Genomic DNA, 17,854 nt, shown 5'->3' with positions numbered 1-17,854 from the left:
CCTTGTTACTCATTTCTTTTTAGTGCTGAATAATATTCTGTTGTCTGAAACATGCCACAGTTCATCTGTTCACTTGCTGAAGGACATCATGGATGCTTGCAGGTTTTGGCAGTTATGAATAAAGCTGCTATAAACATCTGTGCAGATACTAGAAATGTTTCAAAGGAAAACAACAATACCTATTGAGGGTGTATTAATTATCTATTGCTATGTAACTGATTGTACCAAACCTTAGCACATGAAAACAACACAGTTCTGTGGGTCAGGAATCTAGAAGCAGCTTAGTGGGTGAAAATAAGATGTCAGCTAGGGCTGTAATTATCTCAAGGTTCAACACAGAGGGGATTTGCTTCCAAGCTTAGTCATGTGACTATTGGAAGACCTCAGAAAGAGTTTCCAAGCTCACTCATGAGGACCTCTCCCCAGGCCTGCTTCATGACATAGTAGCTACCTTCCCCCAGAGCGAATGAGGGAGAGAGACATAGAATCCAAGAAGACAGTCTTTTAATAACTTATCTTGGAAATCATGACCCATCACTTCTGCTGTATTCAGTTAATTAGAAGCAAGTCAGTAAGTCCAGCCTACACTCAATGGAGTGAGGATACACAGGATCATAAATAGCAGGAGGCAGGGATCATTGGCACCCATTTTAGAGACTGTATACTACAAAGAGAATGTAGGATTGATTATTAAAAGATTAAAAGAATCTTGTTTAAAATAATTCAAAGAAGCGATACAGTGTGGTGTTTAAACTCTATTAGATTTTCTAAGATAGCTGGTATTGTCATTATGTAATAGTATCTTGAAATTAAACTGTAGTGTTGCTCATCCATCCGTGTTTAATAATACTTACATAACTCTAGTACAATTGTGTCTACATAAGTATCTTGGATGCATTAATGAATTTTAGAAATGAGTTTTATGTTTGGTAGTGTATATATGTCCATGCCACTCTCTCACTTTGTCACAGCTAACCCTTCTCCCTTCCCATATCCTCAAGTCCATTCTCTAGTAGATCTGTGTCTTTATTCCTGTGAGAAGCAGCCACATAGCACCGGGAGATCAGCTCGGTGCTTTGTGACCACCTAGAGGGATGGGATAGGGAGGGTGGGAGGGAGGGAGACGCAAGAGGAAAGAGATATGGGAACATATGTATATGTATAACTGATTCACTTTGTTATAAAGCAGAAACTAACACACCACTGTAAAGCAATTATACTCCAATAAAGATGTTTAAAAAAAATGAGTTTTATGTACGAATTTTTGATTATAGTAAGTAACTTTTTATAACTGAATAAGATTCTTAGCTAACTATTTTTATTTTCCTTATATTTAGTATTCAGAGGGTTTATCCTTGGAGTCATATGCTGTCAGTATTGTGCAGTTGCTTGGCCTTAATATGGGAATGAGTTATGATACTACTGAGATGTGCCATTGTTCAGGAGATGTTTGCACCATGTCACCAAAAGCTGTGTAAGATCATTTTCTTTATTAAACACACAGTATACTTAAAAATTTTTTTTTGGTCAGGGACTTTATATTTCTGTTAACCAAACTGAATTAATTGACAATTATAGAACACTATACCCTACACTAGGATGCACATTCTTTTCAAGTACAGATGGAACACACACCAAAATAGACCCAGCACTCCCCCAGGCCTCTCCATGCCTGGGGACATTCTCTTCCTCCTTCCTACCTTCCAGAGTCTGGCTTGTATTTTTCTCTGCTGGCTAGATTGAAGGTACCCTCTGGGGACAAGCCATATGAATTGTGTGATTTTAGTGATTCTATTTAAAGTTAAATGCCTTGATACTGGCATTATACAATATAAGGATGAACGGTACAATTCAAGTTAAAAATGTATCTTTTTTTAATTTAGAAAGACATCAAGTCACAAATACGTAAAACTATGTCCCACTGAGAGAGAGAATACTGAAGAAAAAGGCTTTTTTAAAAATTTTAGTATCATTGATAATACTTTCCCCCTACTTTACAAACAATTTTGAAATCAGGTAGTACAAATCCCCAAGTTTTTTCATCTTTTCCCAAATTGTTTTGGTTATTCTAGGTCCTTTGTAGTTTCATATATATTTTATTATCAAATTTCCAATTTTTATGAAAACTCCTGTTGAGAGTTTTAAAAATTGAAGTATGGTTGATTTACAACGTTATGTTAGTTCCAGGTATACAGCATAATGATTCAGTATATTTACAGATTATACTCCATTATAAGTTATTACAAGATAATGGCTGTAATTCCCTGTGCTATATATATACTGTATCCTTGTTGCTTATCTATTTTATTTTATTATTTTTATTTTTATTTTTATTTTTTTGGCGGTACGCGGGCCTCTCACTGTTGTGGCCTCTCCCGTTGCGGAGCACATTCTCCGGACGCACAGGCCCAGCAGCCATGGCTCACGAGACCAGCCGCTCCGCGGCATGTGGGATCTTCCTGGACCGGGGCACGAACCCGTGTCCCCTGCATCAGCAGGCGGACTCTCAACCACTGCACCACCAGGGAAGCCCGTTTATCTATTTTATACATAGTAGTTTATATCTCTTAATGCCCCACTCCTAACTTGCTCCTCCCCTCCTCCCTCTCCCCTTTGGTAACCCCTTGATTGTTTTCTATATCTGTGAGTCTACTTCTGTTTTGCATATGTGTTCTTTTGTATTATTTTTTAGTTACCACATATAAGCGATACCATACGGTATTTATCTTTCTCTATTTGACTTACTTCACTTAGTATGACCAATACCATACAGTATTTGTCTTTCTCTGTTTGACTTACTTCACTTAGTATGATAGTCTCTAGATCCATCCTTGTTGCTGCAAATGGAGGAATTTCATTCATTTTTATGGCTGAATAATATTCCATACCATATCTTTTTTATTCATTTGTCTGTGGATGGTCATTTGGGCTGCTTCCATATCTTGGGTATTATAAATAGTCAATTTTGGGAGAGTTACCATCTTAACAATACTGAGTCTTTTGATTCTTGAACCTGGTATATGTCTTCATTTATTTAGGTCTTTAATTTTCCCCAGCAATGTATGGTATTTTACAGTTTACAGGTCTTGTACTTGTTTTGTTATATTTATTCTTAAACATTTTATTCTTTTTTGCTATTTTGAAAAGAACTGTTCTTAATTTCATTTTCAGAGTGCTCATTGCTAGTACATAGAAATATAATTTTTGTATATTGACTTTGTGTGCTGCAAACTTCCTAAACTCAACAGAAATACCAGGAGATTTTATTTGTTGATTACTTAAGATTTTCTATAAACAAGATCTTGGCCATGAATAAGAACAGTTTTATGTTTCCCTCTCCATCTATTTGTGTGTAATTCCTTTTTCTTGCTTAATTGCACTTGAAATAAATTCAGCCCAATGTGAATTGATCTGGTGAGAGTGGGTACCCTTGCCTTGTTCCCAATCTTAGCTATAGTTTTTTTCTTTTTTAATAAATGTCTTCTCTTCTAAAACAGTGTCTTTTATTCCCTGTAAATTGTGTTGTTTGATTTTTCTTCATCATTCCAATAGCTATCTGACTTATTTCATATACCTATTTCCTGATGTTCATACTTTTTGCCCCTAGCAGGCACTTGGTCTGCATTTCACTACACACCAGTTGCCTAGAAGAGTGCTCAGTAAATGTTTCCAATAATGACCTTTTAGCTCAGTATTCTTATTATTTCATTTTGTCCTGTGATGACTGAATCTATGTTATCCCAAATATCTGTGAAGGCACAAAGTAGATAATAACTAAATTACTTCTTCTCTGTGTGAAATTGTTTCTCAGAGGAATTTTCTTTCATCATCTTTTTGAGTGTTGTATTTGTATACACTATAAAAAATCAACTTTTGAGGTATGGTTTGTCCACAATAAAATTCATACACTTTAAACTTTAAGTGTACGAGTTTATGACTCTTGATAAATATATACAAATTACTGAACCACAGTGTCATTCAGGCTATGCAACGTTTCCATTTCCACAGAAAGTTCTTTTGTGATCCTTGGCTGTCCTTTTTACCTTCCACCCTGCCCCAGTCAACAGCTGATCTGATTTCTATCACTACAATTAGTTTTACTGGCTCTAGAACATTATGTAAATTAGATGATATGCACTCTCTTTTGAGTGTTCACTCTATAAGGCTGTAATTTCTCTGAATTATTTTAACATTTTTCTTTAATTAATTGAATATATTTATAATGGTTCCTTTCAAGTATTTGTGTGCCAAATCTAACACCTGGGTCATCTCAGTGTTGCTTACTATTGACTGCTTTTTTATTGACTATGGTTTACATTTTCTTATTTCTTTGTATGATTATTATTAGTAGTAGCATATTGGATATTGTTGATAGTACAATAGAAAGCCTAGATTCTCATTACCTTCCTCTGAAAAGCATTGATTCTTTTTCTACCAGGCAATTCAATTATTGGGTAATCATTTTAAATTTTATGTGCTTGGTTTTATACTTCGTTAACATGAGTCTATAGAAAACTCAAGGCATTTCCAAACCCCTCTAAAATGGCAGGCCTGAACTTCCAAACTTGGTTTCCTCTGGGGATGTTGTCAGGGCTTGAGTTTAGGCTCTAACTGTTAGAACTGATACAGAGTAGATTTTAGTATAGGGCAGAGGTCAGCCAACAATGATCTATAGGCTAAATTTGGCTGCCTGTCTGTTTTGTAAATTAATTTTATAGGCTTACTGTTTTACGTGTTCTTCATGACTGCTTTTGCACTACAGTGGCAGAGTTGAGTAGCTGCAACAGAGCATATTGCATATAAGCCTATAATATTTACTGTGTGGCCCTTCACAGGAAAGTTTGTCAGCTAGTGGTCTAGGGCATAGTCTTTACTCTTTTTTTTTTTTTTTTTTTTTTTTAGTTTCTGCTTTATAACAAAGTGAATCAGTCATACATATACATCTGTTCCCACATCCCTTCCCTCTTGCGTCTCCCTCCCTCCCACCCTCCCTATCCCACCCTATAGTCTTTACTCTTAAATTGTATTCTTTCTAGTGTTTTAGTTGGAGGCTGATATATTAGCAAACTACTAACAACTTTCTCACTCCGTCAGGACAGGCATTCCTCTTGTCCCTCCCATGGTATAAATCAAACAACAGATTCTTGTTTGAAAAATGCCTAATTGCAGAGAGCAAAAGATCTAAAATATACTTTTAAAGATAATACAGACATGTTCATATTGGTATTTACAGAAAAATACAAAAATGATAGTAAATAAATAAAAAGTATATTAAATACTGAGGCCAAAAATTTTAAATTCAGTTGTTTGGCAACTAAGAAGGTAAATAAAGAGTAACACAGTTCCTATGTTTAAACAATTAATAAAGATTTTAGGATGGGTAAATAATTGGTCTTCTTTAAAACAGGATGAATGGCAAAAGATTTTGGAATTTTTTTTTCATTATAAGAATTTTCTTGGTGAAATTTAAAAAGTGTGTTAAAAATGTTAGTATTTTAAAAACACTTTTATATTTTTAAAAGTGTGCCTATTGTTATCCATGAGAATAATGCTCTTTAAACCTCTCTTCAAAACATCATACATTAGGAGAAATGTAGAGTTATACAGCAATAATTTTTGTCATACCCTTTTTTTTTATATTTTAGGCTATCTGGGGGTATAAGGGATTTTAGCACTTGTAGCTTGGATGACTTTAAATATTTTGCTGCACATTCTGGCCTTGAATGTCTTCGTAAAATCCTTCCTGATGAGCCAGTTCACAAACAAAGGAAGATGTGTGGCAATGGAAAGTTGGAATTGGGTGAAGAATGTGATTGTGGCACTTTACAGGTTAGTGGAAGTTTTTTCAAAAATATTTTTTATTTCCTGTATATGTGAGTACGAGGTGGAAAAGAAGACCTTGTCTTTTAGAAGAAAATTTTTGAAAAATACCTTCTTTGGGGAAGATGGAAGCCTTTAAGTTTCTTAATATTGCCATTTTTTGAAGTGGAGAGCAAACATCCTTTAGTTAATATTTGTCTTCAAATATTGCCCTCCTAAATTCTTTAGTGTATGCATCAGCTCTAATCTTATAATTAGTGACCACAAAGAGTGTATAAGGAGTTGAAGAAATATGCCTTTAACAACAAGCAGTAACAAAAAGACAAGAACATCTAAAGACTATAGACTAGACATTTTGCAGTAGCAAAATGCATCGTTTGCTATTATATGGAAAAAAAGTTTTGTATTGACAGGTTATGTTTCCCTTCAACACTGCAGTGGATGCTCCTGCCACTGCAGTAAGGGAAGATAAAGAAACACAAACACACAGTGAAACTGCATTAAGGCATGAAAAAGAAACACACAGTGAGTGGAAAGGAAGATTAAAACTGTCTTTAATCAGATTCAACTTGGCCACGTGATTGGAGAATCCTAAACAATCTACCCCCAAAGTCTGCTAAAGCTAATTAATGAATGCATGTGAACCCAAATTCCATGGATTTCTATGTATAAACAATGAACAAATGGAAAATGAACTAAAATGTACAATTCCATATACATTGTTTCAAAAACATGAAATAGAGATAAATTTAACAGAATACATGCAAGACCTGTACAATGAAAACTCACATTGCTCAGAGAAATGAAAGAAGATCGAGAGGGAGACATATCCCACTTTCGTGGATTGGAAGACACAATATTGCTAAGATGTCAGCTCTACATCAACACTCCACACAATCCCAATCCCAACCCCACCATCGTTCTGTGGAAATTGACAAGCTGATTCTATAATATATATGGAAATGCAAAGGACCTAGAATAGACAAAGCAATTAAAAAGAACGAAGGTGGAGCACATACACTAATTTTCTGTAAATTTCAAAATTTTCTATAAAGCTGAAATAATCAATATAATGTGGTATTGGCCAAAGCATAAATATATCCCTTAATGAAACAGTATAGAGAATCCAAATATAAAATATTTATAAGATCAATTGATTCTCTCTGCCAATCAGAGATGTTAAGGCAGTTCAATGGGTGAAGAAAACCTTTCCAACAAAGGTATTGTATGAACTAGATATCCACATACATAAAAAGAAAACTTTGACATCTCACCATACACAAAAATTAACTTGAAATGGATCAAAGACCTAAATATAAAAGCGAAAGTCCTAAAGCTTTTAGAGTAAAACACAGGAGACAGTCTTTTTGACTCTGTGATAGGCAGAACTTTCTTAGATAAGGCAAATAAGAATGAGGTTTTAAAGAAAAATATGTAAGTTGTACTTAAATTTAGAAACTTTTTCTTTTAGGCTCTGTTAAGAAAAATAAAATTATAGACTCTGAAATGGGAGAAAATATTTACAATTCATATATGTTCAAACATATATATATATATATATATATATACATATAATATATTCAAAGGCCAATTCAAAGGACTTTTATTCACATACATCAAAAGACAAGAGTTATGGTTTCTGGTCTGACATGTGAGAAGTTTAGAAGTCACCACTTAGTCCTTACAACAAGTAAAAAGCTAACCAACTTGGAAAAGAAACAGCCCTTCTTGCATCCATCAGAGATGTGAGGTCACAGAGCAAACCACTGCCCCACAAATTGGAAAAACCAACAGGTGAATGCAGAGAATCACAACTTACTAGAGTAGCAACCCACAAGCTAAAACCTTTTGGGAACCAGCATCTGGGTAGGCAAACCTGAACTGGAATTGAGAAATTTCTGGAGTCTCAGTGTGTAGAACTCTGATAGTTTAAAACTCCATGGGAACCCGATTATAGGAAGGTCCCCACACTCTTACGAGTTTTACCTGCAGAAACTTGAACTGTTTGTCACAGTGAATACTGGAGAGAAGTCTAATGCTTCTGGCAGAGGGAGGGGAAAAGGAACCATTTTGAAATAGCCAGAGCATTCTATTCTTAAGAAAATCTGCCCTTACAAATGGAGTTGTATTGAAAAAGAAAAAAAAAAACCCAAACTAGAATAACCAAACATTTGATTAAGAGAGACAGTAAGAAAAAAAGCTAACAAAGGAATATTTAAACTTTGAGTACATGAATACACGAGTCAATAGATGAAATAAAGAGCCTTTTTAAAGTATAATATTGCTGCCTGTGATGAAGCTGTTCATTGAAAATACCAATTAAAAATACCAGTAAGAAAAAACACAACACCAGGAAACTCAAACTTCTAATATTGGTAAATTACAGAGTTTAAAACAAACTTGCTACTGAAGACTGGAAAAGTTGATTGATGGCACTGAATCTTGTAAAATACGAGGACGTATGGGGCCAGCATCCCAGTGAAATCTGGACAGACCAGACTGGCTTCTGGGACCACTTTTCTGGGGGCAGAAGTTTGGGGGTTTGCCATTTCAGACAGAGAAGCTGAGAGTCTGCATGCTGGCAGTGTGTAAATAGATTTATTATGAAAGCAAGAATATAGGAAAAATTTAGAAGAGGATGGTAGCTAACAAGAAATCTAATAACTATTTCCTCTAAGTTTTTGGCTCCACAGTAATATGTTAATATTGTTCAGATTATATGGAATGTAGTGAAATGACACATTTCTTTTACAACCTACTGGCTGAGATGTTGATTTCAATAAGTCTCATGTAAAGAGTGGGATTACTGAAACTGGTTTTTAAGAAATGCTCATACTTCGTAAATAAATTCTGTATTGCAGTTTTATTTGATTGTACCTAATCATGCATGACTGAGTAACAAAGCATTTGTTTCCAGAATTGTACACATCCAGACTGCTGTGACCCTAGAACATGTACAAAGAAAACAAATAAAATATGTGGTTCGGGAGAATGCTGCACACGAGATTGCAAGGTAGGAGGCAATCTGTATTTTATATGTTAGCATTAAATTTCTTTTTCTTAAAATATTTATTTATTTATTATTTTTGGCTGTGTTGGGTCTTTGTTGCTGCATGCGGGCTTTCTCTACTTGCGGCGAGTGGGGGCTAGTCTTCATTGTGGTGCGCTGGCTTCTCATTGCAGTGGCTTCACTTGTTGTGTAGAACGGGCTCTAGGCACACGAGCTTCAGTAGTTGTGGCGCCCGGGCTCAGTAGTTGTGGTGCACGGGCTTAGCTGCTCCGCGGCATGTGGGATCTCCCTGGACCAGGGCTCGAACCTGTGTCCCCTGCATTGGCAGGCGAATTCTTTTTTTTTTTTTAATTTATTTATCTATTTTTGGCTGCATTGGGTCTTTGTTGCTGTGTGCGGGGTTTCTCTAGTTGTGTCGAGCGGGGGCTACTCTTTGTTGCAGTGTGTGGGCTTCTCGTTGTGGTGGGTTCTCTTGTTGCAGAGTACAGGCTCTAGGTGCGTGGGCTTCAGTAGTTGTGGCTTGCAGGCTCTAGAGCACAGGCTCAGTAGTTGTGGCGCACGGGCTTAGTTGCTCCACAGCATGTGGGATCTTCCTGGACCAGGGCTCGAACCCGTGTCCCCTGCATTGGCAGGCGGATTCCTAACCACTGTGCCACCAGGGAAGTCCCATCATTAAATTTCTTGAAATACTTGTTCCAAGGAGATGGAAGACATGTCACTACTCTGTGCAGTCCTTCCCATCTTATTATATGCAAGCAGCGTTGGAGCCCCTGTCACACTTCAGTCCACTCTGTAATCTATCATTTCTAGGACTCTCCTGTACATAATGCCTGATGCTTCTCTCTCCTGACTTGACTTCCCATTCCTATACCACATTACAGATCTTCCCTGTACCCGCTGGGATTTCTCTATGATCAACATTCACCTTGGGCAACCTTCTTAAGTTCTTTTTTTTTTTTGTGGTACCCGGGCCTCTCACTGTTGTGGCCCCTCCCGTTGCGGAGCACAGGCTCCGGATGCGCAGGCTCAGCGGCCATGGCTCACGGGCCCAGCCCCTCCGCAGCATGTGGGATCCTCCCAGACCGGGGCACGAACCCGTGTCCCCTGCATCGGCAGGCAGATTCTCAACCACTGCGCCACCAGGGAAGCCCCCTTAAGTTCTTATTTTATAAGACCATACTTAACATAGGGACAGGAAGTTAGATTAGTTCTTTTTGTTGGCTAACCTCTCTTTACTGTCTTCTGGTAAAAATCCTCTCTGCCTTCACAATTCATTCAGTTACTGTTACAACCATTCAGTTCCTTTTAATGAAAAGCATTTAACGAACCCCTGAAAATTGCCCAACACCCAGCACAATCCATTGGAACCCTAAGAAGAAAGAAACAAACTCTTGAACAAAGGTAAATGGCACATATTCTTAAGATGGGAAGAAGAGCATGATTTAATCTTTAAAAAAAATTTTCCCCAGGTTTATTGATATAATCAACATATAATTCTTTAGTTTAAGATGTACAATGTAATGATTTGCTCTAAGTATGTATTGTGAAATGATGACCACAATAAAGTTAACACATCCACCACTTCACATACTGAGAACATTTAAGATTTACTATCTTAGCAACTTTTAAGTATATAATAGCATTATTGTTAACTACAGTCACCATGCAGTATGTTAGATCCCCAGATTTTTTTCATTTTATAGCTGAAAATTTGTACCCTTAACCTACATCTTCCCATTTTCCTCACCTAGCACCCACTGGCAACCACCAATCTACTCTCTGCTTTGAGGAGTTTGGCTTTTTTACATTTCACATGTGAGATTATAATCTCAGTATTTCTCTTTCTGTTGTCTGACTTATTTCAATTAGCATAATGTCCTCCAGGTTCCTACATGTTGTTGCAAATGGCAAGATTTCCTTATTTTTTATGGCTGAATATTACTCCACACTACATTTCTTTTAATACATTAATCTATTGCTCGACACTTAGGTCATTTCCATATCTAGGCTATTGTGAGTAATGCTGCGATGAACATGGGGGTGCACCTGCCTCTTCAAGACACTGGTATTATAACCTTCAGATATATATCCTGGATCAAAGTAGTTCTATTTTTAATTGAGAAACCTCCATATAGTTTCCCATAGTGACTGTAACAATTTACATTCCCTCCAATAGTGTGCCAGGGTTCCCTCTTCTCCACATCCTTGTAATTTGCTATTTGTTGCCTTTTTGACTATAGCCATTCTGACAGGTGTGAGGTGATATCTCATTGTGATTTTGATTTGCATTTCCCTGATTAGTGATGTTGAACATCTTTTCATGTGCCTGTTGGCCATCTGTGTGTCTTCTTTTGAAAGATGCTTGTTCAGGCTCTCTGTCCATTTCAAAATCAAGTTGCCCATCCACGTCTCTACAAATGACCCCATTTCGTTCCTTTTTATGGCTCATTAATATTCCATTGTATATATGTACCACATCTTCTTTATCCATTCGTCTGTCAATGGGCATTTAGGTTGCTCCCATGACCTGGCTATTGTAAATAGTGCCATAGTGAACATTGGGGTGCATGTGTCTTTTTGAGTTATGGTTTTTCTGGGTATATACCCAGTAGTGGGATCGCTGGGTCATATGGTAATTCCAGTTTTAGTTTTTTAAGGAACCTCTACACTGTTCTCCACAGTGGCTTTATCAATTTACATTCCCACCAACAGTGCAAGAGGATTCCCTTTTCTCCACACCCTTTCCAGCATTTATTATTTGTAGATTTTTTTGATGATGGCCATTCTGACCAGTAGAGACTGTCATACAGAGTGAAGTAAGTCAGAAAGAGAAAAACAAATATCATATATTAACGCATATATGTGGAATCTAGAAAAATGGTACAGATGAACCTATTTGCAAGGCAGAAATTGAGACACAGAAGTAGAGAAGAAACGTATGGACACCAAGGGGTGAAAAGTGGGGGTGGGATGAATTGGGAGACTGGGATTGACATATGTACACTAATATGTATAAAATAGATAACTAATGAGAACCTGCTGTATAGCACAGGGAACTCCACTTCGCTGTACAGTAGAAACTAACACAACATTGTAAAACAGCTATACCCCAATAAAAATTTTTTTTTAATTTTAAAATAAAATTATATTTTAAAAAAGGGAAAAAAATAAAATCAAGTTGTTTATTTTGTTTGCTTGTTTGTTTTTTTAGTATTGAGTCATATGAGTTCATTATATATTTTGGATATTAACCCCTTAACAAACATATTTACAAATATCTTCTCCCATTCAGTAGGTTGCCTTTTTGTTTTTTTGATGGTTTCCTTCATTGTGCAAAAGATTTTGTTTGAATGAGTCCCATTTCTTTATTTTTGCTTTTTATACCCTTGCCTGAGGAGACAGATCCATTAAAAATATTGCTAAATTCAAAGTCAAAGAGTGTACTGCTTACGTTTTCTTCTAGGAGTTTTATGGTTTCTGGTCTTGCATTTAGGTCTTTAATCAATTTTGAGTTTATTCTTGTATATGATGTGATATACACACATCATATACAAAAATTTCATTCTTTTAGGTGGAGGTGTCCAGTTTTCCCAACATGACTTATTAAAGAGACTGTCGTTTCACCATTGTATACCTTCTTGCCTCCTTTGTCATAGATTAATTGACCATATGTGTATGATTTATTTCTGAGCTCTCTATTCTGTTCCATTGATTTATACCTGTTTTTGTGTCAGTAGCATACTGTTTTGATTACTGTAGCTTTGTAAAATAGTCAGAAGTCAGGGAGTGTGATAACTCTAGTTCCTTTTCTCTCAAGATTGCTTTGGCTGCTAGGGATCTTTTGTGGTTCCATACACATTTTAGAATTCTTTGTTCTAGTTCTGAGAAAAATGTCATGAGTATTTTGCTAGGGATTGCATTCAATCTGTAGATTGCTTTGGGTAGTACAGTCATTTTAACATTAATTCTTCCAATCCATGAGCATGGTATATCTGTCCATTTATTTGTATGTATTCATCAATGTCTTATATTTTTCAGAGTATAGGTCTTTCACTTCCTTGGTTAAATTTATTCTTAGGTATTTTATTCTTTTTGATGTGATTGTAGATGAGATTGTTGTGTATGTCTTTAGCTCTGAAGTGAGTCTCTTATAGATAGCTTATAGATGGGTCTTGTTTTTTTTTTATCCAGTCAGCCTTTTGATTGCAGTATTTAGTCCTTTGACATTTAAAGGGGTTATTGATAGCTATGTACTTATTGATATTTTGTTTCTTGCTTTCTGGTTGTTTCTGTAATTCTTCTCTCTTTTCTTTCATATGCAAACGTTTTTCTAAATGTTTATGAGGCATATTTATTGTTTTGTTAAGTGGTTGCTGATTTCTGCTTTAAGGATGGCATATGGAGAAACCAGAGTCTGCCCATGTGAGCATATCCTTAGTGGGTTGAAAGTAATTTTTATAATGATTACTTAGCTCTACTTTCTTTCTTTTTTATAATTATGGTAGTCTGCTTATTTTTGAATTTCTCATATCTCTCACAAGCAATACCCACTCCTTTACGCACAACAAATTCAATCACCTAAATGTCTGTGCAATGCTTAAGTAGTTAACAAGAAGGCGATTTCCTCATTGCTCTTAGCAACTTAGAAAAAATGGATGGAAACTTCAAGCCTGAAGAGAAAGAAAACTTGGGTATCAATTTATATGTAATTTTTTCTTATATTTCTTTTCTCTTCCAGATAAAACCAGTTAATACACCTTGTAGGCAACCAGTTGATGAATGTGATTTTCTAGAGTTCTGTGATGGGAATAACGCACACTGTGTGCCTGACACTTATGCACGTGATGGACAGAGTTGTGATTCGGGCGACTCCTTCTGTTATAGAGGACGATGTCGGTCGTTTACCAGACAGTGCAGAAAATTAATTGGAGGAGGTAATAACCACTGTTTTCTTCTTAGTTCTTAAATTCTGATGATCCAAGCTCTGTTATTTAATGCTATAAAACAAAAATGTAAGTGTAATTTTAAGATAAGTGTATCCTGTTTGTAGGCCTAATGTATATTAGTGTTAAAGGAAGTAAAATTTTCTTGATTCTGAGAAAAAACTTCTGAATTTATAAGGAATCCATATTTGCACAAGGGAGAAACCTCAAGTGGAAATGCAGCTTCTTGGAAGATTATATTGACAAAAAAATTAAGTAATAGTCAACCTGAGAAAGAAATAGAGAATTTTATTCAAGCCAGTCTGAGGATTATAACCCAGGAGATAGTCTTCCAAAAAGCTCTGAGAACTCTTCTGCCCATTAGAGGTCAAGGCACAGTTATATATGTTTTCAAGACAAAGGGTTATACATGAAAGTAACATACTGACTGTATACATAGTCCAGATCTGCATGTAGAAGACAAGTAGTGGTTCATCGTGAACCCTTACAAGATTGAGAAAGGAATGTTATCTCCTAAGGAGTCATCTTGCTGATGCCAGGAGAACATTGCTCTTTTTGTTTTGACACATAAAGCAATGTTAGTGCAAAACGAACAGTTACATCAGGGTTTCTCCACCTCAGCACTGTGGATATCTTAGGCCGGGCATTTCTTGCTGTGAGGGGTGTGGGATCCTGTGTACTTTAGCATTTTTAGCAGCATTCATGGCCTTTTCCTTCCAGACACAATGCCTGCAGGCCTTTGTGGTTTTCACAGCTGGGGTGGAACTGATACTGGCTTCTAGAGGGTGGAAGTCCAGGTTGCTACTAAATATCCTACCATGCACAAAACAGCCCCTATAAGAAAGAATTATCTGACCCCAAATATAAGGACTTACCAGATGCCATCTCATTAATTGCTTTCTGGCTGTTTTGTAGTTCCACTGAGAGAAAATATTGGCAAATCATACATCTGATAAGAAATTAATATCCAGAATACATAGAAAACTCCTAAAACTCAGCAACAGAAAACAACCCGATTCAAAAACAGGCAAATGACATGAATAGATATTTCTCTAAAGAAGACGTGCAGATGGCCAATAAGCATATGAAAAGAAGCTCAACATCACTAATCATTAGGGAAATGCACATCAAAACTATGAGATACCACCTCACACCCATTAGGATGGCTGCTGTCAAAAAGAACAGAACACAACAAATGTTGATGAGGATGTGGAAAAATTGCAACGGTTGTGCACTGTGGGTGGGAACGTAAAATGGCATCACCACTATTCTGTGTATGGCGATTCCTCAGATTATTAAAAATAGAATTACCATATGACCCAGCAAGTCCTCTTCTGGGTATACCCAAAAGAATTGAAGGCAGTGTCTGGAAGAGATATTTATGCACTCATGTTCATAGCAGCATTATTCACAATAGCTAAAACTTGGAAGCAACCCAAATGTCCATCAATGGATGAATGGATAAAGCAAACTGCAATGTATATAAACAATGGAATCTTATTTAGCCTTAAAAAGAATGGAAATTTTGCAACAAAGTACAACATTGAGGAACCTTGAAGACATTATGCTAAATGAACTAAACCAGTTACAAAAAGACAAGTGCTGTATGATTCCACTGAAATGAGGTACTTAGTCATCAATATCACAGATACAGAAAGTAGAATGGTGGTAGCTGGGGCTTGGGGAAGGGAAGAATGGAGAGTTGTTATTCAATAGGTATAAAGTTTCCATTTTAGAAGATAAAAAGAGTTATGGAGATGGATGGTAGTGATGATGGTTGCACAACAATGTGAATGTACAATGAACCACTGAACTGAACACTTAAACATAATTAAGATGGTAAACTTTATGTGTTTTTTAACACAATACAAATTTGTAGAAGACAAAAAACAATTTGTTTGATATATAGTACCTACCTCTTTTAAAATTTCTTTAAAATAATCCAGCTCTATAGTTTTTAAAGCTTCATTGCATAATTTCCTTACTCTGAAGCCCATTAGCAATTAGTGTTTTACCATTGTATCATCATATTTTGTATAGTTAGATCTAAATCTTTAATTTCTTGAAGCTTGGGAACTCTTTCCTCCCATCCTCTGTGCTTTCATGAGCATCTAAAATAGAATTCATAGGTAGTAAATATATGTGGATTTTTTTTAAGCGGGCGGACAAAAAGGAAGGATCCCTTATGCCAACACAGTGCTGATGTCATTCACTTCAGCACTTCATATATGGCAGGTCTAGTGATCATCAACTTCTTCAGCTTTTGTTTGTCTGGAGAGATTTTCTCTCTCCTTAATTTTTTAATTGAAGTATAGTTGATATACAGTAATATTATATGTTACAGGTGTACAATATAGCAATTCACACTTTTTAAGTTTATACTACTTTTATAGTTACCATAAAATATTGGCTATATTCCCCACGTTATACAATATATCCTTGTAGCTTATTCTATACCTAATTTATACCTCTTAACCTCCTACCCCTATATTGACCCTCTCCCCTTGCCTGTCCGCCTGGTAACCACTAGTTTGTTTTCTGTATCTGTGAGTCTGCTTCTTTTTTGTTATATTCACTACTTTGATATATTTTTTAGATTCCACATATAAGTGATGTCACACAGTATTTGTCTTTCTCTGACTTATTTCAGTTAACAGTGACTTCCAAGTGCATCCAAGTTATTGCAAATGGCAAAACTTCATTCTTTTTTATGTTTGAGTAGTATTCCATTGTGTGTGTGTGTGTGTGTGTGTGTGTGTATGTGTACTCGTACACCACATCTTCTTTATCCATTCATCTGTTGATGGACACTTTGGTTGCTTCGACAATTGTAAATAGTGCTTCTGTGAACATTGGGAGGCTTGTGTCTTTTTGAATTAATGTTTTTGTGGGGTTTTTTTTTGGATATATATCCAGGAGTGGAAATGCTGGGTCATACGGTAGTTCTACTTTTAGTTTTTTAGAACCTCCATACTGTTTCCCGCAGTGGCTACCCCAGTGTACATTCCCACCAATAGTGTATGATGGTTCCCTTTTCTTCACATCCTCCCCAACAGTTGTTATTCATTTTCTTTTTGATGATAGCCATTCTGACCAGTGTGAGGTGATACTGTGGTTTTGATTTGCATTTCCCTCGTGATTAGCGATGTTGACCATCTTTTCATGTACTTGATGGCCATCTGCATTTCTTTTTTGGGAAAATTTCTATTCAGTTCTGCCCATTTTTTAATCGGGTTGTTTGTTTGCTTGTTTTAATGTTGAGTTGTCTGAGCTTTTTATATATGTAGGATATTAACCCCTTATCTGTCATATCATTTGCAAATGTTTTCTCCCAGTCTGTAGGTTGTGTTTTCATTCTGTTTATGGTTTCCTTTGCTGTGCAAAATCTTTTAAGTTTAACTAGGTCCCATTTGTTTATGTTTTTTATCTCCTTTGTTTTAGGAGATGAATCCAAAAAAAAAATATTCCTGTGATTTATATCAAATAGTGTTCTGCCTATGTTTTCCTCTAGGAGTTTTTTGGTATCCAGTCTTACATGTAGGTCTTTAATCCATTTTGAGTTTATTTTTGTATCTGGTGTGAGAAAATGGTTTGTTTTTGTTTTTGTTTTTGTTTTTACAGTACGCAGGCCTCTCACTGTTGTGGCCTCTCCCGTCGCGGAGCACAGGCTCCAGACGCGCAGGCTCAGCGGCCATGGCCCACGGGCCCAGCGGCTCCGCGGCATGTGGGATCTTCCCGGACCAGGGCATGAACCCGTGTCCCCTGCATCGGCAGGCAGACTCTCAAGCACTGCGCCACCAGGGAAGCCCAGAAAATGTTTTAATCTCATTCTTTCACGGGTAGCTGTCCAGTTTTCCTAGCACCACTTATTATTGAAGAGACTGTCTTTTCTCTGTTGTATATTTTTGTCTCCTTTATTGTAGACCATAAGTGCATGGGTTTATTTCTGGGCTCTCTATACTGTTCTGTGTGTCTGTTTTTGTGCCTTCACAATACTGGGTCTTGTTTTTGTATCCATTCAACCACTGTGTATCTTTTGGTTGGAGCATTTATTCCTTTATCCTTTAAGGTAATTATCGAT

General features: G+C 36.4%; 1 protein-coding gene across 1 annotated transcript in view; it reads left to right on the top strand.

Annotated features, from left to right (window-relative positions):
• LOC307068606 (disintegrin and metalloproteinase domain-containing protein 5-like) overlaps nt 1-17,854 on the top strand; it is a gene marked incomplete at both ends in the record, with an annotated part of 136,110 nt that overhangs the window by 49,998 nt on the left and 68,258 nt on the right. The window contains 4 exons of the mRNA XM_079726556.1: nt 1,338-1,474; nt 5,646-5,829; nt 8,738-8,833; nt 13,569-13,764. Coding sequence (XP_079582682.1) covers nt 1,338-1,474; nt 5,646-5,829; nt 8,738-8,833; nt 13,569-13,764 — 613 coding nt within the window. The remainder of the gene's footprint in view (nt 1-1,337; nt 1,475-5,645; nt 5,830-8,737; nt 8,834-13,568; nt 13,765-17,854) is intronic.

Source organism: Hyperoodon ampullatus (genome assembly GCF_949752795.1).
Source record: "Hyperoodon ampullatus genome assembly, chromosome: 20".
NCBI classification, from domain to species: domain Eukaryota; kingdom Metazoa; phylum Chordata; class Mammalia; order Artiodactyla; family Ziphiidae; genus Hyperoodon; species Hyperoodon ampullatus.
The sequence above is the reverse complement of the archived record's forward strand: the minus strand, read 5'-3'. Positions and strand labels throughout refer to the sequence as shown.